Source organism: Cotesia glomerata, linkage group LG1, assembly GCF_020080835.1.
Source record: "Cotesia glomerata isolate CgM1 linkage group LG1, MPM_Cglom_v2.3, whole genome shotgun sequence".
In the NCBI taxonomy this organism is placed as follows: Eukaryota; Metazoa; Arthropoda; class Insecta; order Hymenoptera; family Braconidae; genus Cotesia; species Cotesia glomerata.
Window position 1 is genome coordinate 33,944,367 of NC_058158.1, and position 25,754 is coordinate 33,970,120.

At 30.8% G+C, this 25,754-nt stretch overlaps 1 protein-coding gene across 6 annotated transcripts; it reads left to right on the forward strand.

The window, feature by feature from the left end:
- The first annotated feature begins 1,161 nt into the window (after nucleotides 1-1,161).
- Nucleotides 1,162-25,524, forward strand: LOC123274986. 6 transcript variants are annotated; one of them, XM_044742826.1, is made up of 23 exons: nucleotides 1,165-1,428; nucleotides 5,452-5,925; nucleotides 6,433-6,783; nucleotides 6,966-8,082; nucleotides 8,353-8,478; nucleotides 10,113-10,991; nucleotides 11,219-11,307; nucleotides 12,502-12,650; nucleotides 13,164-13,622; nucleotides 14,612-14,826; nucleotides 14,935-15,047; nucleotides 15,130-15,274; nucleotides 16,359-16,462; nucleotides 16,539-16,714; nucleotides 16,800-17,086; nucleotides 17,536-17,927; nucleotides 17,999-18,211; nucleotides 19,207-19,332; nucleotides 19,514-19,666; nucleotides 19,788-19,937; nucleotides 22,984-23,215; nucleotides 23,385-23,564; nucleotides 25,248-25,524. In XM_044742826.1, the coding sequence occupies exons 1-23, from the start codon at nucleotides 1,378-1,380 to the stop codon at nucleotides 25,382-25,384; spliced, it is 6,318 nt and encodes a 2,105-aa protein (XP_044598761.1). In that variant the 5' UTR covers nucleotides 1,165-1,377; the 3' UTR covers nucleotides 25,385-25,524. The 6 variants fall into 6 exon arrangements, with proteins under 6 accessions (XP_044598765.1, XP_044598761.1, XP_044598763.1 ...); XM_044742828.1 differs by having other exon boundaries at nucleotides 6,433-6,777; XM_044742827.1 differs by having other exon boundaries at nucleotides 1,166-1,428; nucleotides 16,362-16,462.
- The last annotated feature ends 230 nt before the right edge of the window (nucleotides 25,525-25,754 follow it).

Below are 25,754 nucleotides of genomic sequence, written 5' to 3' on the forward strand. Positions count from 1 at the left end.
GAGGCATAAATTTTCTAAAAATATTTATTTTTTTTTAATGGATTAATTTGTACAAAAGAGAAATTTTTAAAAATAAAATTCAAGATAATTTAATATTCAGATAATTTTGTACTAAAAAATTACTCATGCTTGAAATTTTAATACCGAATGATGTAAATTAAATAACATCATATAAATTATAGTTATTAAGTGATTTTACACTTGTTAAGTAATTAGCGTATGTATATAGTATTTTAATTTAAATAAATTAAATAACTGTACCGATTAAATCATTTAAGTTGAATGATTTTTTAAAAAATACATATTGAAGAAATAAATTAATAAAAAAATTTTTATTAATTATTTCTAAAACAATTCCATGAAAATAGAAGAAATAAATACCATTGTAACTATCAAGTCATTTTATTTATCAAGTTATCTAGTATTAAAAATCAAAAATAATTTATAATTTAGTTCTTAACTTTTCAACTTATAATCTTAATAATTACTCACACATTAATAATAAAATACCCAAGATAAATTGATTTCAAGAATTAATAACGAAGAAGCATTTTATTATCTGGATTGATGTATAATTGTTAATAGAAACCCAGATGTGTTTACCAGTAGCTAACAATTAATCAGTCACAACTGTGCATTATAATTCAACTATTGCTCAAAACTTGTATTACTCAATTAAATACTACAATAACTGTAAAAATAAATACTTTAAGTACTAAAAAGTCAATAAATTTGAGTCTTATTCTATTGAAAGTATTTTATTAAGCAGATATTAGACCAGCGCGGCGATAAAAGTGTAATAAAGTGAAATATTGAATTGACCGCGGTCAATTGGTTTATTATTTTTCTCAACTCCATTAATAAATTCGTTATTGTTGTATGACACATGACTGTAATTTATAAATTTTATTGATGCAAGATGCTGCGTATTAAATGTAGGCCACAAATGAAGACACACTTGTAATAGTTTAGTTATATTTATTTAATACACGGAAAGACCGCTTCAGCATTGAACCTTTAACCGCGACCTAGCTGATAACCTTTCGCTGGGAAATGCTTCTGCCTTCGACAATATTTGTCTATATATTAATAAAAAGATTATCGTGAGGTTTTTTTTTTTTTTTTTTTTTTTCGTCAGAAGATAGCAAGACAACGAGCCAGTGTTGACTTAAACGCTTTACCAAGTAGATACAAGTACTGACAAGTGTCTTTAATAAAATACATAATCGTTAGATATTTTTATTTCTATTACATATATATTTATTTTATAAATATAAATATTCTGATCAGCCGATTTCTTCATTCAGTTGCTGCATGACATGTGTGTGAGAGTGTTATTAATTTAATAGTTTAAATAAAATTTAGTGACGAAAGATCATGAAATTAAATGTCATTTTTTTATTTTTCTTCTTGGAAATTGTCAGAGGAGTAAGTAATAATTTTTTTAATTTAATTAATAATTAATAAAAAATAAATAAATACACGGGAAAAAGTAAACTGTAATAAATAATAGTAGATTTATAATAAGTAATTATCAACTGTTAAAAATTACCATTTCAAACAGTAAAATCGTGATTTTACTAATCACTTTATATACTTTATATAATAATTAAGAATTTTGACTTTGATATTTATCATTTCGTACCTAAAAAATGAAAAAAAATTAAGTTAGTCGACATTTAAAAATTTTTTTATTTTTAACTTCCCGCTAAGAAAATTGAAAATTTTAAAAAATCGGAAAGTTGTTGGTTTTACCCCGTTTTTCGAAAATCGAGTTTTTATCGGATCTCGACGTTTCGAGGTCCTAGGCAGCTTTCCTGACTATTTTCACGATGATGTCCGTACGTCTGCGTGTGTGTGTGTGTGTGTATGTGTGTGTGTGTGTGTGTAAACCTTTCGTAACTTTTGAACGGCTTGACCGATTTCATCGCGGTTGGTGTCATTCGAAAGGGCTTCGCCAAACTTAGATTTCCTATAAGTTGGAACCGATTCGGACTAGTAGATTTCGAGAAATTGCAAAAAAAGTGACAAAAAAAGTTGTTTTTTTTTTCATTTTTTTTAAATATCTCCGAATTGGCTGAACCGATCAACTTCAAAAACTAATCAGCTCTTAACCTTGAAATCCCGCATCGATTGCCACATAGAGTGTCAGAATTGGTTGATGCGTTCGTGAGATATCGTTGTTGAAAAAAATCGAAAAAAATGGTTTTTGTAATAACTCCGAAATTTTTCATCAGATCAATTTTTTTTTGTTCAGAATCATTTATAGAGCTCAAAAAAACACATCGATCGCCGCCTACCGCGTGAAAATCGGTTGATTTATTAAAAAGTGACAGCAGTTTGAAAATTAGAAAAATCGTGTTTCATCGAATTTTGATAAGACTTTTGAGCTCGAAGAGCTCAAAAGCATAGCAAAAGCTATCTCTTTGAGCTCGCAGAGCTCAAAATAACTACAAAAAATTGTATTTTTAAGCTCGAAAACGTCATAAGTGCAATTTTAAGCGCCTAGGTATAGAATTACCGGGAAGTTGCAGGGATGGCCTTCAGGGTCAACCGTTTTTCTAATTTTTTTATTGAAGAAATGACTACAAAAAAAGAAAAATTACATTTGTAAAAATTTTAAAAACTGTAAGTGCAATTTCTTAAAAATATTTTTGTTATAATTTAATTATTAAAAGAAAATTAAAGACGTCGGCTAACTTTAGTATCATAAAAATGATCGCATGATATGTAAAAATATAAAATACAGTTAGGTCATTCCATGTCAAATCGACCCCTTTCGATTTGGATGAATTTTGGTCAGAAGTTTTCTTTTATCATAAAACGAAGTTCTGCCAAAGGAAAAAAATAAAAAATTTTTTCGAAAGATTTGCAAATTCAAAATTTCGCGATTTTTACAGTTTTTCAATTTTGTTTTTGCAATATCTCGAATGCTATTATAGATACAGGAATGGTCTTTCGTTTGTTTAAAAGGGAACACTTGGGGCTATTGAAAAAAAATATTTTTGAAACAAATTTTGAAAAATGCCAATTTTAATAATTTTGAATTTTTGAAAATCGTCAAAAATAGAGACCGCTATTACAATTTTGGCTCAATTTTTTTTTCTATGATACCTAGTAATGATCTTAAAAGATCCTGAAATTTTTGGATAAGGGTTTTTTTTTCAAAAATATGAATTTTTAAATTTCAAAATAAAGTTTTTTTTGTTTTTGCAACTTCTATACAAGTTAAAGTTATGCAGATACATAATCTTGTTATTTTGAGTATTTAGAAATCAAATGCACGACGTGAAAATATTAAATAATAAATTAATTTCAACTTTTTTATTTTTTAGACATAATCTTGTATCCTTAAAATAAGTCATCCTTAACGCATGATAGAATTTGTTAGTTGTCCTTTTTTACTTCATTTAAAGTTGTTGATGTCACTTGTCGTCTTATTAACATAGGAATAATTTTTATAGAAAATTAATATCTGTTTGAGTTATTTGAGATTAAAAACTGTAATTGAAGTGAAGAAACGGACAAAATATATCATGCGTTAAGAAAATAAAAATTATATCATGTGTTAAGCCTGACTTCTAGATTATTTATTTATTTATTTATTTATTTATTTATTCATTCATACGCCAATCGGCTTTATACATTAGATTTACATCAATTATTTTTGGTTATGGGTGAAAAAGAAAATAAAAATAAAAATATATAAATAGACTATTGACATTTCAATAGAATTAAATTTAAGTTAAGTTGTATTAAATCAATTTCATTTACTTTATAAGTTTAAATTATTAATATTATATAATAAAAAAATATAAAAATATGAAATAAAAAGAAAAAAAAAAATATCTTTAAGAGTAGTTATTTCTAGATGAAATGAAATTGCACTTTTAAGAGGCTAGTGGTTATTGGTTAGTGGTTAGAAGCAGTATTTTAACCGATGATACAAACGATGTGATCGAGGTGTCGAATAATTCAAAGTGCGAGCAGTTTTCATTGATTAGGTTAGCGATCCTACACAGTAAAAAAATTTTACGTCATTGTGTCAAAAAATTTTGTGTTAAAAATTTTGTGTTAAATATTTAACACTTTTATGTGTAAAATTTAACATTAATTGTGTTAAATTAACACAGAAAAATGTTAAATTAACACAAAAAGTGTTGAATATTTAACATAAAAATTTTTTAACACAAAATTTTTTGACGCAATGACGCAAAAATTTTTACTGTGTATTCCTCGGGCTATTATATATATATATAACTTTTGGTAGTTTTAATTGTCTCTATTAATCGATTTGCTCTTAAGTTTGACGTTGGACAGATGATTCCTACTTTCTCTAGGATCTCTGGGGAGTCGATGTGTCCGTTAATAATTTTGAAAGCAAAAATTAAGTCCGATATTTGTCTTCTCTGGGAAAGCTTGTTGATCTGGAAGTTACTGTAGGCTTCCTGAACTGTAGACAAAAACGTATGATTTGCAAGATGCTTGCACAGTTTGTATTGTATTCTTTCTAGTCTATTAGTAGCTTGTGTCGTACTTGGTGACCAGATTACAGTGCAATATTCTAAAATCGGTCTGACCAGGGTATTGAATAGAAGTATTAATGTTCTTTATTTTGACAGAAGTATTATGTCTAAAAAATGAATAAAAGTTGAAATTAATTTATTATTTAATATTTTCACATCGTGCATTTGATTTCTAAATACTAAAAATTACAATATTATGTATCTACATAACAATAACTTGTATAGAAGATACAAGAAACAAAAAAAAATTTTTTTTTGAAATTCAAAAATTCATATTTTTGAAAAAAAAAACCCCTATCCAAAATTTCAGGATCTTTTAAGATCATTACAAGGTATCATACAAAAAAAAAATTGAGCCAAAATTTTAATGTTGGTCTTCATTTTTGACGATTTTCAAAAATTCAAAATTTGACAATTTTGGCATTTTTCAAAATTTTTTTCCAAAATATTTTTTTTTTCAATAGCCCCAAGTGTTCCCTTTTAAACAAACGAAAGACCATTCCTGTATCTATAATAGCATTCGAGATATTGCAAAAACAAAATTGAAAAACTGGAAAAATCGCGAAATTTTGAATTTGCGTATCTTTCGAAAAAAATTTTTTTATTTTTTTTCCTTTGGCAGAACTTCGTTTTATGATAAAAGAAAACTTCTGACCAAAATTCATCCAAATCGAAAGGGGTAGATTCCAACTATTGGTCGATTTGACATGGAATGACCCAGTTACTAAATTTACTATAGAAGCAACGTCAATATTTTAAATTTACGTGAAGAATATAAAATAATTTAAAATATTTGTGTTTGGCTTTAAAAATGAATATTAAGTGTGAAGATAACAGATAATAAGATAGCAGATAATAAGATAGATAATGATAATATGATTAGGTAGAAGAAAATTCAACATGTGTTATGGCATTATTATTATAGATTTATGATCCAGCATTAACGACGACAAAACCACCGCAGCGCCGAGAATCTTTGCCTTGGTATTTGTCAGGTGAAGATTCCGTACCACCCGCAGAATTTCTGCTGCCGCCTAGAGCCAAACCATCAGAAGCTCAGACGCAGAGAAATGTCCCCGGTACTAAAGGTTCGAGTAATTGGCGTGAGAATTCCCGGAGCGATATTGAACAGCGCTCTGAAGAGGACACCCAGCACATTCCGTATAATTATTACAATAATTACAATGACAATCTTGGATTTTACGATCAAGTGCAGTCTGTAACAAATGATGAACATCAAAGTTACGATAACTTTGGATCTTACAATCTCAACGGGAATTTATATAACCAAAATTTAGCCGGTAGTAAATCCCGAGATGTCAAAGGTACTCTAAAGGATTTTAATAAAATTAAATTTACGGAGCAGAGTATCTATGAAGGAGTTACCGATGATTACAATGTACGTTTTGCATGCAGATTATAATTATTTCTATTAAATAAATTTTTTATTGACTGTAATAAATTTTATAGGAGAAGAATATTGAAATAATTGGAATGAATAAATTAATTATATTAACATTTAAATAATTTTATAATTGCACGTATTGAATGTTTAATTTTCTAATAATAAAGGCATGAATAAATTTCATCTGCAAAATATCGAATATAATTAAGCTAAATTAAATTATAATTATTTCATCAATTGCTGCATGATGCGAAACAAGTTTTTAATTAAATTACGCATTGAAAAGATTTATCGACAGTGTATTGATTAATATTTCAAAGGTGCACTGTTTTATTAACTTTTCAGCATGTGAAATATCATTAACTTTCAAATATTTAAAAAACAGTGAACAAAACGGAGAAATTCAAGAGTCAAGCTGCATCCTGCATCCCGCATGTGAACTAATGGACTTTATTTAACCCAAAAAAGAAAAATATAATTATAAATAGTTAATTTCAACAGAAACCACGTAAAGAAGCGATTGTCGGTCGGAAAGAAGAGTCAAAGGTGGCAAAGTACGACCAAGCAACAGGAATAGAGTGTCCTTACCCGGAAGCAACTGGTCAGTTTATTTACCCAATTGACTGTAATTTCTTTGTAAACTGCTGGAAAGGACGTGCTTTTATCCAGCCGTGTGCACCTGGAACTAGATTCAATCCCAAAACTCTCGAGTGCGATTTTCCCCACAAAGTTAAGTGCTACGGCGGAGAGTTGGCTGACTTTGTAGGATCGGATTACTCACAGCCGGAAATTTCTGGACAACGAGAGCCTTTGTCGATTAAATATTCTCCATTAGTTACTGCTGAGGTTAATGTATGTCAAGCTATCTCTAAGCTCCGTCAAACTCACTCAAGAGTTTCTAAATCCACTGATAATTCCTTTTAGAAGCATGTAGAGATTAGTACTTAGCATTCACCACTTAAACCAATAATTTACAAGTACTTTTAATTTATAAATTACAAAAATTCTAATCAAAAATTTTCTTTTTCCACCAGAATTACCAACCAACATGTCTGGAGCAGCTAACTGGGTCCCTATCGCATCCAGAAGACTGCAAAAAGTACCTCCAGTGCGTGAATGGTCAAGCGATTATCAGAGACTGCGGCCCGGGGACAGTATTCAACCCAATAATAGGCGTCTGCGATTGGCCTAAGAATGTTCGAGGCTGCGAAAAAGCGATCGAAGAACCTGAAGACGATCTACCTCTTTATCTTACTCCACCACGATCTGCGCCGATAATATCGCCGACCAGAGATAGTTCCTCAAGTTATGCAATCCCGAATTCTCAAAATAGTTGGAGACCAATTCCAGCTCGACAACAAGTGACTCAACCGATTGCTTGCCCGCGGGACTTTTCAGGAATTTCTAAACACCCTACAGATTGCACTAAATTTTTACAGTGCGATCACGGGGCGACTTTTGTAATGGACTGCGGCCCGGGGACTGTTTTTAATCCCAGTATTAGTGTCTGCGACTGGCCGTATAATGTTCCCGGTTGCGGTCAAGCTGGTCATAATAATAATGATGATAATAATAGTCCGGTAGAACGTGAAGGAAGGACATACGATTTAAATTCTTGGAATTATCAAGGAAATTCTAACAGTGGGTTCAATTCAAATTATCCTGGTTATAGTCAAAGCCAAAGTAGACCTTGCTCATACCCTGGGTGTTCGAATGTAGGTCAGGGACAAGGACAAGGTCAAGGAAGATTCCCTCCAAGATATCCAAATCGTCAAAACCGGCCACCAATTGTTGACAATCGTCCTTCTAGACCAAATTCTTACAATCCGCAACAAAATCCTCACCAAACTTATCCTCACTACAGCAACAATGATAATATTAGAAATAATAATGATAATTTGAGAGAGTTTCCACCGTTCCCGGGTAACATTTACGTAGAAGCGCCTAGAACGAACAATCAATGGAAACCAATCACGAGTAATAATAATAATCAATGGAATCAGCCTACTTGGAGACCGGCTTCCGTTGATTCAACTCAAAAGCCTGCGGTATTTAATGGCCACGGATATGGATATAATCCTTCTAGTGGATTTACTCCGGGAAGGTGGTCTGATCACGATCAAAGCTTGTCGCCTCATTCAATCAATCAAGGTAAGTAATCCATCTGAACTTGCATTTCCAATTGTATTGTTCATTGTATTTGAAGTAGGTGTAGAGCTTCTGTAGAAGCCTCTCGAGCTTTGTAACTAAAACCTTTTAAAAATTTATTAACGCTTTTGCTTCTACATGTGTCTATTTTTTATTTCTTATTCGTCTGAAAAAAGCAATGAATAAAGAATAAGAAGTGTAAAACGAATTTTATCCCAGCTAATCCTTATGGAGTAGCAAAGACTAATTTACTAGCATTGATAAATTTTAAAGAATCTCCAATAAGTTTTACGGATAAGCCCAGTTACCGGCTATCAGTTCCTGGAAATTCAAAGACACAACCAAATCCGGGGATGAAAGGCAAGGATATTTATAATCAGGCGAAAGGTCAATCGGCAGGTATGAATAGAATCGTTAATTTAGATTTGTATTTTTGTTCTTAGATCGATTTTTGTTAATAATAAATCAAGTGTTATAAAATCAAATCTGCCAAATTTTGGAAAGGACATTTCATTTAATTAATGTAAAGCGATTGATTTATTTTTGATAATGTATAAATATATTAATCGATACTAGCAACCTACAGTCATTATGCGACTCCCGAGATTTACGAATTATGAATAAGAAAACTTTGGCTGGATGATTTTTTTATATTTATAATTACACTGTACATAGTTTGGGTACTTTTTAAATAAATTTTAAAATTAATAGTGCTATCACAGGATCAATTAAAAATAATTTAATGGACAAATGTGACCGAACAAATTTATAGAACCAATAAACTGTTAACCCGTCAGCACTCACGTTATAAGCATTTTGCTCACGCTCGATTTAAAACAATGAAAACTTTTTCTTTTTAAATGGAAAGGGTAGATGAAATTTTTTCTACCTTCGAGTAATTTTACCTATTTTCAAATTATGAACTTTTGAAATGCTTTAATATTATATATATTTTATAAAAAAAATATTTTTCCCATGCGCCTCGGAAATTGTGAGCATTCTTCTCATCACGAGATTATAGGTGTAACAAAAAAAAATTTACTTTCGGTAACGTTCGGGCTAGTTCGTGTATCTTCGTAACTGTATAGCTGCCCGGCCGCATGCAGATTAAACGTGAGCAAATCTCTCATCACGAGAGTAAATATTACCGAAAAGTTCACGTGAGTGCTGACGGGTTAAAAATTCCTCTAAAAACTTAATATAAAAAATTGGGTTCCATTATTCTTGATCCTCCGACAAAATATCCCGGACAAAATATCCCCAAAATAAATATCCCTGGACAAAATATCTTAAATAATTTAATTTTTTAATAAAACAATTCAAAACAATAAATTTGAAAAAAATTATTAATTTTATTTTAACACTTATTAATGTCATTTCAAAAAATATTCGTAGCACGACTTTACCATGTTGTGCCCTTTTATCGTGGTTTTTTTTTGTATGATATTTAGTCTCGGGGATATTTTGTCGGAGGATCAAGACGCCTGATACGAAAAAATTGACTATCAATGAAAAATACATAATACCATAAAAAAAACACTAATTCTTGTTTCAACCTTTCTGATGATACCAAATTAAACTATAAAAATTTCTTTAAAAATAACAATATGCTCGTCACAAAATTTTCCTTTCTCTCTCAATTATTTAAATCACAAATATAACTATGGCTGAAAAATATCAAACCCAATTTACGATAAAGATATACCCATTACTGAATTTTTCTTAGTCTTTTAATTAAATGAATTAATTTTTAACATATACCTAGATTCACGCGTATAAAACAAAATAAATAAACAAACAAATTTTGTTTATCACTAAATTCGAATCTTTTTATAACTACTTCGAAAATTTATCATAATAAATAAGCTATTTTAGAAAAGCAGATGAAACATCGAAAATACACAACTTCAGATCAAGACCTTTCCAATGATACCAAATTTAATCATAGAAACCCATTTTATCATATAAATACACTGGCCAAAAAATTTCGCTTATTCTCTTAATAATGTAAATTTTCTTGAATATATTTTTAGATTCTTCGACTTTATCAAAATCCAGACCAATGGGCATTTACGTAAATGAAAACGGTACTCGTATCTACGGTCATTATATTTTAAAAAACGATAATAAGTCTTCAAGCGTAAGCCCGGATAAAAGTAAAATTAAAAAAGTAAATCCTTCTGAGTACGTCGGTTCGAGTTATTACAACATTACAAATATTAATGGATCAAAATGGAAGCCTCTTAATACTTCATATTCAGACACTCATCCTGATTTGACGAGCCAGTTGAATCCACAAAAGCATTATCAACCATGGAAGTCCATTAACCACTATAATAAGACGCAATATACCATGAACAACCACTTTAATCAGTCTCATATTGGATGGGAACCTGAGAACAAAACAAACAATCATTTATACAACCGTAACACACGTACTTATACAACTTCAGAGGAGCCGATTCGCCGTAATGAAGCCAACAATGTTGGTAATTATAATGCTCACAATGGAAACCCTATTTCTAGTACTTCTAGTACACCAGAAGCTTTCGGTTCGTCTTATTCACCCTCTGAAATTCCGACGAACCGGAGAGAGAAAATTCTGCCCGACGGAGTAATGGTGCCTTGGGAAAAACCTGATACAAATGCGCCAGAGGTATCGATTGACGAGGACATTAATTACGGGTACGATGACGTGCTTGGAAACGAAAATAAAATAACTCCGGTGTCCGTTGGACCTAATATTGATAAATATGACGTCGATGTGCTGGATGTTGATACATGGAAGCCGAAAATAGCTAACAAAACTACCGGCAAAAGTAATAATGACGACAACAGCAGTATTATGAAGATTGATAGCAAAGTCGTGGACCTGGAGATTTTTAACGTTGAATCGGCCCCTTGGCAGCTCCGTAAGTAACTTTGATATAAATAAGTAAGTACAGTAGCTAAGAAAATACACTCTGAAACGGCTCACGCAAGTTTTCTAGTCGTTACTTTTAAATGTTTTTTTGTTGACGCTTTTAATGAATTTTTAGCACTGCTTGCTTGCTAGCGGCACCAATCAACTTTTTATAGCAATTTTGTTTCTTTTCTTTGTTTTATTGTTAATAAGAATAAAATTTTTATTATTTTACAGTCGAGACCGCTTTCCCGGTTTATTATGTTCCGCCGCTTATTCCTCTCGGTCATACGAACGACAAATTAATTACTCCTTTATCCGGTCAGGTATACTATGATTAAATATTAAACATTTCTATTTTTAATTAAATCATTGTTTTTTAACACGAAAAAAAGAAAAAGAGAAAAATTACATTATAAATAGGAATAAGCGTCGTTTTAAATAAAAAAAATTAGGATGACGGTTGACCCTACAGGCCATCCCTGCAACTTCCCGCTCATTTTGTACTGAAGCGCTCAAACTTACACATTACATTTGTGAGCTCTTCGAGCTCAAAAATATGATTTCTGTGTCATTTTGAGCTCTTCGAGCTCAAAATTTTAATAGCAGTATAATAACACAACTTTTTGAATTTTCAAACGGCACTAACTTTTGAATGAATAAACCGATTTTTACGCGGTTGGCGGCATTCGACGCAAATTTTTAAGCTTCATAGAGAATTTGTATGCCCAAATCGATCGAGCCAGGAATTTTTAAGTAATTCCAAAAAAACACTTTTTTCGGTTTTCTTTCGACAACGATAACTCACGAACGAATCAACCGATTTTGACCGGGCTTGCGGTGATCGACGTCGTTTTTTGACCTTAAGAGCTAATTAGATTTTTGAATTGATCAGTAAAGCCATTTAAAAGTAATTTCAAAAAAATCACATTTCAAAAATTTTTTTTTTGTAGTTTTTTTGAGATTTCTCAAAGTCTAGCGGTTTGAATCGGTCCAAATGGTATTCAAAATCTAAGTTTGGTCAAGCCCTTTCGAATGGCGTCAATCGCTATGAAATCGCTCAAGCCGTTCAAAAGTTATAAGAGCGTCACATACATACAAATACACACACATTCATACAGACATACTGACATCATCGCGAAAACATTCAGAGAAGCTTCCTAGAACCTCAAAACGTCAAGATCTGACGAGAACTCGATTTTCGAAAAACGGGGTAAAACCAATAACTTCCCGATTTTTGAAAATTTTCAATTTTCTTAGCGGGAAGTTAAAAATAGAAAAATTGCAGTTCGAAATAACATTTTTATAAATTCAAACTTTGAATGTTAATTTTTAGAGCTTTCAATGTAATATTTATATTTTACAATGTAATTCTTACAAAATCTGTAGTAATTACAATCTGAAATTGTAATTTTTCCAGTTTTTTATATAAAGCGCCACGTTACATTATATAATGTAATTTTTCTCTTTTTCTTTTTTCCGTGCAGTTGCGTTATTAAAAGTTTAATTTTTATTTTAAGATTGTGAGACTGAGAGGAGGTTCTAGCAACATAAATGGATATGTTGAAGTACAAGGTATTGAACCGGGTTGGGGAGTTGTTTGCGATACTAGGCATGGATGGACTTTAAAGGAAGCTAATTTAGTTTGTCGTCAGCTTGGATTTACAAGGTTTTTATTTATGGTACTAAGAGTACCAGACATTGAGAATTTTTTAAGATTTGATAAAAAATAAAATATGTATGTGGTATATTAGGTCAAAGTATTTTTTATTAAATTTATTTTATGTATTTACTATTTGCAATTTATTATTTTAATTTTTTTACGAAGAGAAAAATTTCTGGATGTCTGATAATCTTACACTGATAGAAGGATTTATTTGTACCAAAAAATATTTGTTAATAGTTAACAAATCATTTATTAGAGACCACTTTTTAGTATTAAACAAATATTTCTTAGTATTTAAAATGATTTGTTTGTATTGAATAAATCTGATATTCATTTATTAAATATTAATCAATCTTTTTAAATACTAAGAAATATTTATTAAGGACTAAAAAGTGGTTTCTAATAAATGATTTATTAAATATTAACAAATATTTTAAACTATAAACAAATCCTTCTATCAGTGTATTGATTTAATTTATTACAAGAAAATATTTAGAGTATTTTTTATCAATTCAGAGGCGCAGAAACTGCTTGGCAAGGGAGAATAAAAAAAGACGAAAGCATCCCCGACTGGATTGCTGCGACGAGTGTCCAGTGTTTTGGGAACGAAACTAATTTCCAGTCGTGTAAATTTACCCACGGAAGTGAATGTAATATCCAGAGGGACGCTGTAGCAGTCACTTGTCTGCCTAATCGAGTTGCTCATTGTCGCGGTGATGAGACACCTCACGATGGTAACTGCTATCATCTCGCCGACTCAAGCTCGGGATTAAATCATGCTGAGGCTTTGAAATACTGCTCCTCAAAGAATTCGAGACTTGTTGACATCACCACCCAAGGGGAAAATAATTTCCTATCTGAATGGCTGATACAGAGCCACCCGGAAATCGAGTCAATCATGACCTCGGGAATTGGATTTACTACTTTTAATAGAACCATTTGGCTGTGGGAAGATTCCGCCAAGGCTAAATTCAAGTCAGTATTTTATTTTTAATTAATTTCTTCTTTAAAATAAATACTTAGTTACTTATTAAAAACCTGCAATCACTATGCGACCGTCGAGATTTACGGATTATGAATAAGAAAACTCTGACTTAATGATTTTTTTATATTTATATAACACTATACATAGTTAAGGTATTTTTGAAATAAATTTTAAAAATAATAGTGCTATTTTAGGATTAATTACAAATAATTTATTGGAGAAATTTGACGGAACAAATTTATAGAACCAAAAAACTATTAAAAACTCCTCCAAAAATTTAACATAAAAAATTGAATATCACTGAAAAATATATAAAATCGTGAAAAGGTACAAATTCCTATCAAGACCTTTCTGATGATATCAAATTTAACTATAGAAATTCTTTTCATAATAATAATATGCTGGTCACAAAATTTTTCTTACTCTCTAAATTATTTAAATCATAAATAACTATCGCTGAAAAAATATCAAATCCAATTTACGATAGAGATGTACTCGTTACAAAATTTTTCTTATCTATTTATTTATTAAATTTTAGCTAAAGATTAAGGCTAAGGTTAAGGCTCTAATTAAAACTAAGGCTTTCGATTAAAGATCATCATCATCATAATTAAATACATTTCATAATAAATACATACAAAATTAATGTAATATTGCAATAATAGAATAAATTAATTATAGATAATATAATATAATGAAGTATTACTTATTCTCTTAGTAATAATTATTAATCATTACTTAGGTTCTTAATTATATAAAATAATTTTTGACATATTTAGAATTATTTTCAAAACTTATAATAAATTAACGATCGCTGAAAAGCATATGAAACATTAAAAAGGCACAAATTTAGATCACGACCTTTCCAATAATCTTAAATTTAATTTAAAAAGGTCATTTTATTATATAAATACGCCAGAGATAAAATTTTTCTTATTTTCTTAATTTTATATATATAATTTCAATTTTTAATTGATAGGTTTTCTAAATGGTGGCCTGGATGGAGAAGCGATAAGAAAATTCCACCGTGGGCGGGATCTCGACCCGTCTGTATAATAATGAAGAAGAAATATCCTTGCTACAATAATCCAGACTCAACTTGCTTGTCTGATTACTTTTTCTGGGACATTGAAGACTGCGCGGCCTCGATGAAGGGTCACGCTTATATTTGTAAAAGACCTTACGACGACATAAGTACGTGGAGTATTAACTTCGAGACCGCAATATGTAACCGCTTATCTTGTACTCGGGGTTAGAGCACAGAGTTCATTATCACAATATTTAACGACTTAATATTTACAGGTTGTGTTTACGGTAAAGGACATCAGTATCTGGGTAAAGCTAGCGTAGCAGCATCCGGTAAACCTTGTTTACCCTGGAATCATACAGCCGTAGCTTATCCCCTTCTTGTTAACGTAAGCGCGAATTAAAAGCTCAGATTACTGAATAAAAATGCTAATTGTTTCATTTCTTCTTTTCCTTTCTTCTTTTATACAGGCCGTAGATCGCGCAGTCAGGGAAAAATTAAAGACTCATAATTACTGTAGAAATCCTAATCCCTTCGAAGAATCTAAGCCTTGGTGTTTTACAGACATCTCGGGTAAACGTGAACCCTGTGACATACCTTCTTGTGGTCATACTGGTAATTATAGAAATAAATAATAAATTACTAGCAATCTTGCAGTCACTATGTGACTACCGAGACTTATGAAATACAAATAAATAAAATTTTGCTTTAATAAACAATTACTTTTGTTAAATTGCACTGTACTTTCCTAAATATTGACGTTTTTAAAGATATAAGCTCATTCCGATGTTACACTCATCAAGAGCTTTCATTTGAGTACCCACATGCATTTTGATATATTTTTCATATATACATATATATAATATATATAAATATATGAAATATTGATGTGGGTATTCAAATGAAAGGTCTCGATGAGTGTAATATCGGGATGAGCTTATATCTTTAAAAATGTCAGTAGTAGGCAAAATATAAGGTCATTTCTTAATTATTAATATTTTTTAAGATATAAGCTCATTCCGATGTTACACTCATCAAGAGCTTTCATTTGAGTACCCACATGCATTTTCATATATTTTTCATATATACATATATATAAAATATATGAAATATTGATGTGGGTACTCAAATGAAAGGTCTTGATGAGTGTAATGTCGGGATGAGCTTATATATTTAAAAATGTTAATATTTTACAAGATACAAGGTCATTTCTTAATTATATATCTAGAGATGGAGCATTTTTGAATGCAGCTTAAATACTTATCATAATAAATTAACTATCGGTGAGAATATGAAACCTTGAAAAGGCACAAATTCAAATCAAGACCTTTGCAATGACACTACACTGAAAAAAAGTTTTTTTCTACCAAGGAAATGTTTCCTTATAGTTAAAAAACTGGTATTCTTATGGTTAAAATACGAAAGTTTTAACTATAAGAATACCGTTTTCTCACTGTCAAAAACTAGCCTTATAAATAAAGCGTGGTATTTTAAGATTAAGAATACCAGTTTTTTATATCAAGAAAACTCGAGTAAAAATTTAGTATTCTAGGTGGAAAAAATTTTTTTTCAGTGTAAATTTCACTAAAAAACCCGATTTTATCATATAAATATCCTGGACAGAAAATTTTTCTTATTCTCTTAATAATATAGATTTACAAAATAATATATTTTATTTATTTTTATTATTTAATTTAAATAGGCTCAGTACGTTCTCCAATGGGTGGTACTTGCAAAGCAGGTCATTTTGAATGTTTACCTGAAGAATGTATTCCGTCACACTGGGTTTGCGATGGCGAATCAGTAAGTGTTAAAATTAATTATGAATTAATTAATAAAGTAAGTAAGTAATAAAATTAATATTATCAATTTTCTTAAGGATTGTACGAATGGTAGAGATGAATTACGCTGCTCAGAACACTTGGAATTTTTCTCAAAAACACAAGGTCATCGGCTGACTGGTTACGAAGTAGAAAAGTGGCTGAATACTCCGGCGAAGACTTGTGCGTTGCGATGTAAAGAAGCTAAATTTACTTGTCGTTCATTTTCTCATAAGTAAGTTTATATTTATCTTACTTTATAGTTTACATTTATTTACTTACTTGATAATTAATTGATTGATTGGTGACTGGTTGTTTAGAACTAGTGAAAATCTGTGTTTGCTGAGCGATAATAACGTAGGATCCACTGGAGCGTTGGAAGCCGTCAGTGGTTTTGATTATTACGAGATGGTTGATCTGAGCGTCGACTGCACAGGAAAGTTTGTTTGTAACAATAAAAAATGTATCAATCAAACGCAAGTCTGCGACGGAAAAAACGACTGCAAGGATAGGTCTGATGAAAATAGTTGCGATCCAGAGAAACTGGATTACGGAATACGGCTGAGTGGTTCCGAAAATGAATATGAAGGTCGCGTTGAAGTTAAAAGTGAGTATTTTAATAATATAAACTAGCAACCTTGCAGTCATTATGTGACTGCCGTGACTTGTGAACTATCAATAAGTAAAATTTTGCTTTATTAAATAATGACTTTTATTAAATTGCACTGTATTTTCTTAAATATTGACGTTATTAAAGATATAAGCTCATCCCGATGTTATACTCATCAAGAGCTTTCATTTAAGTACCCACATGCATTTTCATATATTTTTCATATATATATATATATATATATATATATATATATATATATATATATATATATATATATATATATATATAATATATAAATATATGAAAAATTGATGTGGGTACTCAAATGAAAGGTCTTGATGAGTGTAACATCGGGATGAGCTTATATCTTTAAAAATGTCAATAGTTCATGAAATACAAGGTCATTTTTCACCGGTAAATTAATTACTTAACTTTATTTTCAGTAATGGGTGTATGGGGGCAGGTTTGCGACGACAATTTCGGAATGTTAGACGCTGAAGTTATTTGCCGTGAGCTGGGATTCGAATTAGGAGCTTTGGAGCTCCGTCTGGGAGGATTTTTCGGGAACATGGATCCATCGACGCGGTTTATGGTCGACCAATTGACCTGCAGAGGCAATGAAACTTCTCTGAGAGAGTGTGATTTTGACGGATGGGGCGTTCATAACTGCTCGCCGGAAGAAACTGCCGGGGTAGTCTGCAAAACAGCCGTCGAAACATGTCCCGAAGGCAACTGGAAGTGTGACATAAGTCCTGTTTGCATTCCCACTCCTTTTATTTGCGATGAAGTCGTTGACTGTCCAGATTCTTCTGATGAAAGTCCAGCTCATTGTGATGTAAATTTTATTTATAAAAAAAAGATTGATAATTAAAGTAATTAATTTCATTGGAAAAAATTGATTTTTAGGCGCCGTTTGAGATAAGGCTAGCAAACGGAAGTAGTCCATCGGAAGGCCGTGTGGAAATACGTCATCATGGTGTGTGGGGAACTGTCTGCGATGATGATTTTACTCATGCTGCTGCTAAAGTAATTTGCCGGTCATTGGGCTTTGGAGGCTCTGCTATCGCTAAAAAAGAGTCTTTCTTCGGACTTGGTGAAGGCCCGATCTGGCTTGACGAAGTAAATTATTTTAATTTATTATTAATTATTAATAAATAACTATAAATAAAAAAAATTTGCTTTATTAAATAATGACTTTTGTTAAATTGCACTGTACTTTTTTATCTATTGACATTTTTAAAGATATAAGCTCATCCCGATGTTATACTTATCAAGAGCTTTCATTTGAGTACTCACATGTATTTTGATATATTTTTCAAATATACATATATATAACATATATTTTAAAGATATAAACTCATCCCGATGTTACATTCATCAAGAGCTTTCATTTGAGTACCCACGTGTATTTTCATATATTTTTCATATATACATATATATAATATATATAAATATATGAAAAATTGATGTGGGTACTCAAATGAAAGGTCTCGATAAGTGCAATGTCGGGATGAGCTTATATATCTTCGAAAATATCATTAGTTGACAAGATACCAAAGTCAGTTCTTAATTATTGACATTTTTTAAGATATAAGCTCATCCCGATGTTACACTCATCAAGAGCTTTCATTTGAGTACCCACATGCATTTTCATATATATATATATATATATATATATATATATATATATATATATATATATATATATATATATATATATATATATATATAATATATAAATATATGAAAAATTGATGTGGGTACTCAAATGAAAGGTCTCGATGAGTGTAACATCGAGATAAGCTTATATATTTAAAAATGTCAATAGTTCACAAGATACAAGGTCATTTATTAATCATGTATTCAGAGATAGAGCATTTTTGAATACAGCCTAAATACTTATCATTATATATTGACTATTGGTGAGAATAATATGAGATCTTGAAAAAGCTCAACTCCAGGTCAAGACCTTTCTACTGATACCAAATTTAACCATAAAACCCCATATTATCATATAAATACACTGGCCACAAAATTTTTCTTATTCTCTTAATATTACAGATTATAAATTATAATTAAAGTTAGTTATTTTAAATACTTATAATTAATTTTAGATATTTTGCTATGGAAATGAAACGCAAATTCACCGGTGCGAGCACAGTCCATGGGGCCAGAGTAATTGCAATCACGAAGAAGATGTAGGAGTGATTTGCCAAGACGTTTCAGTTAATATTGACGAGGTAATTGACAATATTGCTCCTTAATTGAGTTTGTTAATTGCTACCTACCGGCGTGAAATACTTAACGATTTGTAAATGAATAATAAAGTTTTGTACCAACAAAAACGCATGTAATTATTCCTGTGTCTCCATTCCTTCCTTTTTACTGTTTATTTTTTAGTAAATTTTTTTATTTTGCCAGGACGAAAGTAACCGCGTGGTTACGGAGGTAAATATCAACGACATACTACCGAGTAACTGTGGAAAGCGCGCTGAAGATTTCCATAATGAAGAGGAAATATTTGCTAAGGTTGTCCGCGGTTCAGTAGCCCCGAAACACTCGTACCCGTGGCAGGTACTCAAAAAAATTATGGATACCATTTCATTATTATTATTATTATTATTATTATTATTGTTATTATGAAAAACTAATAGAAGTGTAAATATATGCAGCGATAATTTAATTTTTTTTCAAGGCAAGTATACGAGTAAGAGGTCACAGCAGGTCAAATCATTGGTGCGGCGCAGTCGTTATCTCTCCTCTGCATGTCTTGACAGCAGCCCATTGTCTCGAGGGCTACAACAAGGGTACTTATTTTGTTCGCGCTGGAGATTACAATACTGAGGTAATAAAAACTCTTCGTGATATTACATATTTTTTTTTTTTTATTATAGCAAACAAATTAACAAATACAAAATAAATTAGTTGGAGAAAAAGTTTTTAAAAGCAATGAGAGTTTAAAACTTTAATTTTTATGATACTGAAATTAGTAGACATCTAAAAATTCTTGAAATTTTTATAACAAATTTAAAATCAATCATTAAAAAAAAAATATTTTCAAAAATTCGCGGTCATAATTTTTTAAAATTTTTACATGTGGAATTTTTTATGATATTAAAGATTGCTGACAACTGTCAATTTTTTTTATTTGGGAAATATTTTCAAGTGGGGTCAATCATTTTAATTTTCATTTTTTTGAACGAAATTTCTATTTGATTTTATTGACATATTTTTTTTAAATAAATAAAAAAATGAATAATTAAAAAAAAAAAAGTTGATTATCACAACTTTAACATATTTTTCAAAAAATTTATAAATTTCATAGAAAATAGTAGTATTTAACTTTCTTTTTTAATTGTTCGTTTTTTTATGTACTTTTCAAAAAAAAATTTATCAAAAAAAGATAAAATATAAATTTTATCCAAAAACATGAGAGCCAAAATTTTTTCCAACTTTTGAAGGCAAAAAAGCTGTTGAAATTTTTATTTTTTTTCTTTCACGACATTTTTTTTTCATAAATGCGCCGTAAAAACACGCAGAAAAAAAAAATTAAAAAATGTTAATTTTTCACCTGACCTGAACTGAAAAATTTTTTAATGAACGTATTTCAGCCCTTTTTCTTTAAATAATTTTTAGGTCGTAAAAGATAGTTTGAGTTTATCAAATTTATGTTAAAATTCACATAATTATCTTCAATTTGAGCTATTATTCGTCACCTTTTGATACTTTTTACAATTTATTTTGGAGTTTGGAAAATTAAAAAAAAATTAAAAATAAATTAATTTTTAGCTTTTATCATCAACTGACTTTCATCTGTTACAAATCCTTTTAAGTAAATGTCTTTAAATATCTATTTGTTGTAGTCGGTTTTATATCATTATTTGCTAAAATATAATAAAAAATAACTTTTAAAACATAATTGCATTTTAATAACGTGTTTTTTTTCAATATTTAAACAAGAAATCTACCTATCCATGTCGGGTATGGCTGAATCGCGTTTTTTTTTATAATAAATCAATTTCAATAAAAAAAAAGCTTTTAAAAATTTTCACTAATAATTTATTTTCTCACCTCCGGGCGGAAAGCGTCAATTTCCCTTCCGCTGCGCTAAACGAAAATGCCCCTTTCCGCCTCCGTCGAGGAGAAAAATAGTATACACACCACGGGCAGTAAACAAGAAAGCCTCAGATCACATGTTTATTGACCTCGGCTTCGCCTCGGACAACAATTACATGTGATCTGAGACATTTCTTATTTTACTGCCCTAGATGTGTAATATACTATTAATTTTCACATGTAGAATTTTTAAATTAAATTTTTTTTCTGCCCTCCAGGCGGAAAGTGGCAACTTTCGGCCCGCTGCGCTAAACGAAATTGCCGCTTTCCGCCTCTGTCGGACAGAAAAATAGTATACAAACCTATGGCAGGAAAATAATAAATATCTCAGATCACATATATGTCGACCTCGGCTTCGCCTCGGGCAACATATATGTGTTCTGGAGACATTTCTCATTTTCTTGCCACAGGTGTGTAATATACTATTTCTTGCTCTCTTAGCCGAAAGTACGCTCTTCCTGGCAGCAATTTACTCCAGGAAGAGCAAATTTTATGGCCTGCTCTAACGCATGCGCGCTACGCATATTTTCTGGCTCGGCAGCACAGAACCTCGCTTTCTTTCGTAATTTCGTGGCGCGACCGGCCTATACAGCGAGTTTCAACTGTATATATAACAGTCACAACATCGTCTGTATGTAACATGTCAGCGCATAAACTAACCAAAAAATGTCAAAAAAATAAAAATAATTTTTAACTAGATCATTGTTAAAGAACTATTTAATAATAATACTGCATAAATAATTTATATAAAAAGTTTAAAAAATAAAACATAATAAAGCGGTGACGTTAGCCGAGTCGTCTAAGGCACATGGCCTATAGAGAACTCGGACTAACTTACCGGCCAGGCGTGGGTTCGAATCTCAAGCTGGTCTTAGAAACCAACTTGGTTGATATTCGGCCCTTACCGCGTAGGTTAACGTTTACACAACCCAAAAAGACCCAACGTACCACTCCCAACAGTTAAAAGTCGGCGATATGACCACAGCAGTTAAAACCGACTCTAAATAATAATAAATAAAAAAAAAAAAACATAATAGTTTTGTGAATTTTATTTGCTTTTTTTTTATATTTTGATAGTTAGTAAAGCAATGTTTATAAAACGATCCATGTACTCTACAAACTTGTAATCATTTAATTTCAATCTTTCTTAGCCGTCGATTACTAATTAAAAACTAATTTTTAATCAACTTAAAAAAATAAATTCTGTAATTAAAATGAGTTTAAATATTTGTGACAAATTCTGTGCATGATATCACTCTTAATCAGAGAATTTGTTAGTAAAGTTTAAAATAACATTTTTTTTCAATTTATTAACTTTTATTTTTTTTTTTTTTTTATACCCGCCCCGACCAGCAAAGCCTCGGCTTTGCAAAAGTCGGGCGGCGCCCCCCTCACGCCCGGCAAAACCTCGGCTTCGCCTCGGTTTTGCAAAACCCCTTCCACGGGGTTACGTACTTTCGGCTGGAGAGCAAGAAAAATAGTATACAACCCATGACCAGAATGTTGGATACCCTGACGTATGTGATATGATGGCCTCGGCTACGCCTCGGCCATCATATCCCATACGCCAGGAAATCCAACTTTCTGGCCTTGGGTTGTAATATACTATTTCACAGTAATTTTATTGCTAAAAAGTCAACTTCAGTGTCATTAATTTTTTTTCATAAAAATTTAATTATTATAAAAATATAAAAAAGTGTTAGAAGGCTGCTAAATTGAATTCTTGATAATTAAAATAGATAATTTTGCATTGAATTTTTTTGTAATGAAAACAGATAACAGAAGGAACCGAAGCAGATGCAAATATAGAAGATTATTACATTCACGAGGAATTCCGGAAGGGTCATCGTATGAACAATGACATTGCTTTGGTGTTATTGAAAGGTCGTGGTATTCCACTTGGTGAGCACATAATGCCAATTTGTCTACCGCCGAGAAACGTAGAGTATCCTGACGGTTTGAACTGTACGATCAGTGGATTCGGAAGCATCGAGACTGGAAAATCTGGTAGGTTATACCCCGTTGGCTGGCATATCATGCGTTACTCAGCTCTTGACTACCTCCGCTCTCTTGCTCCTCTTCTTCTTCATCTCTCTTCCATTTCCAGCGCTCACATTCACATTCAGAGCCAACCTCAGTAGGTGAATTATAATCACAGAGATCCTTGATTTTATAGCACACTCGAGGGATTTGCGCTTTGGTTGGATTCCACTGATTGACCAAAATATTTGCCGGGCAGACTATGTTTACGGGGAAGGCGCTATAAGTGATGGTATGATGTGCGCCGGATATTTAAATGAAGGCGTAGATGCTTGCGATGGAGATTCTGGCGGACCACTTGCATGTCATCATAATGGTAATTTCATTCATTTTAATTTTTAATTTATTTTATAAATATTTATTGCAAGCTTCAATACTCCACTTTTTCTTATATTACCAAGATAAAGGTAAAAATAAATTAAGCGAAGAGCAACTCATTACATATTTATGTTTATTAATTTCATTTGCAGAGAGAGCACTTGTTTTTATTCATCAAAAGATAAATTGATTTTTATTATTTTTAAGGGAAATTTTTTAACAGGGAAAATAAAGGAATTTGGGAATCGGATTTTTTTTAAATTTATTAAGGGTACATTAAAGATTATGATCCTAAATTTTTATTAAAAAATATTTAATTATTACAAAGTTATTAACAATCTCGTAGAGCACTAGAAAAAATTTCCCCCTTCATGATCGCATCGATAAATTAAAAACGGATCATCTGAAAGTAAAAACCGAACTTGCTTTTTAATCAGTAAATATGTAGCTATCGTTGCACGTACGGAATTTTGAAAATTTTGATTTTCAAAAAAATGGCGACTGATTAAAAATTTTCTCATTATTTTTACTGTTTTTTTTTTGTTTTAACGCGGCTAAAAAAATCTTTAAAATCAAAATTTTTTTAATTTTTAAATGGTCTACGAGATTATTAATAACTTTGTGGTAATTGAATATTTTTTAATAAAAACTAGCAACCTTGCAGTCACTATGTGACTGCCATGACTTATGAACTATAAATAAGTAAAATTTTGCTTTATTAAATAATGACTTTTGTTAAATTTCTCTGTACTTTCTTAACTACTGACGTTTTTAAAGATATAAGCTCATCCTGATGTTATACTCATCAAGAGCTTTCATTTGAGTACCCACATGCATTTTGATATATTTTTCATATATACATATATGTAATATATATAAATATATGAAAAATTGATGTGGGTACTTGAATGAAAGGTCTTGATGAATCTAACATCGGGATGAGCTTATATCTTCAACAATCTCAGTAGTTCACAAGATACAAGGTCATTTCTAAATTATGTATCTAGAGATAGAGCATTTTCGAATATACCTTAAATACGTATCATCATAAATTGACTATTGTTGAGAATGATATGAAATCATGAAAAGGCACAACTTCAGGTCAAGACTTTTCCAACGATATCAAATTTAACCATAAAAACCAATTTTGTCATATAAATCCACTGGCCACAAAATTTTGCTTATTCTCTTAATAATATAGATTTAGGGTAATAATTTTTAATATAAGGTAAAAGGCCCAATAGATGATCACGTACCAGTATATGATCACTCCATGTATCTGTATATCTATATTAACAAATATAGGTATACAAATACATGGAGTGATCATATACTGGTACATGATCATCTATTGGGGCTTTTACCTTACCCCTAATAAAATAAAAAAAATCCAATCCTCAAATTCCTTTATTTTCCCTGTCAAAAAAATTCCCGAAAATTACCTTTTTTTTCCACCGTCTCAATGGTGTTCCCCCTGAAAACCTTTGTAAGTTAAAATCGTAATTTTAGATTCAATTGTTCAGCTAAAATTACAAACTCTGCAAATGAAAATTGATATTGATGGAATGCGCTTTTAAGTTTAGAACCGGCGCAAACTAACGATATTACCGAGTTTACTTAAAAGTTATGATACGACTTACATGAGCGCACTTCTAATACGTCTTGATATCAATATATACAGGTGTGTTCACCCTTTATGGCATCACCAGCTGGGGTCAACATTGCGGAAAAGCAAACAAGCCTGGCGTTTACGTACGTATTGCCCATTACCGAGATTGGATCGATAAAAAAATACGAGACTCGTTATCTGGCAGATAGCCCGGTAAACTTCTGAGGTCAATCTTTTTTTATATCTCAAAACTTACATCAAGACGAATATACCCAAGATTCAATCGATAATTGATAGCTAATAAATCTCAATATATATAGGAAAATAAATAATTATATTACACAGTTTATTTTTAAGTTTCCATTTAAGTTTTATTTCCATTCTCACATTTTTCATTTAGTTTTTTTTTCTACAATTATATTTAGTTTAGTTGTTTTTTTTATTATTAATTTACCTTATTTCTTATACATTTATAATATTATCATAATAATATGTAACGAAAAATTATATTTATGTACAAGTCCCAACGTATTCGATCGTTAATCGGCAGAAGTAAAAACATTATTGTAAATTGACATT

Coding starts and splice junctions, on each gene's coding strand:
- LOC123274986 (XM_044742826.1), top strand. CDS start 1,378: ATGAAATTAAATGTCATTTTTTTATTTTTCTTCTTGGAAATTGTCAGA. Junction 18,212..19,206: donor GCCCGATCTGGCTTGACGAA/GTAAATTATTTT, acceptor AATTAATTTTAG/ATATTTTGCTATGGAAATGA. Junction 23,565..25,247: donor ACTTGCATGTCATCATAATG/GTAATTTCATTC, acceptor CAATATATACAG/GTGTGTTCACCCTTTATGGC.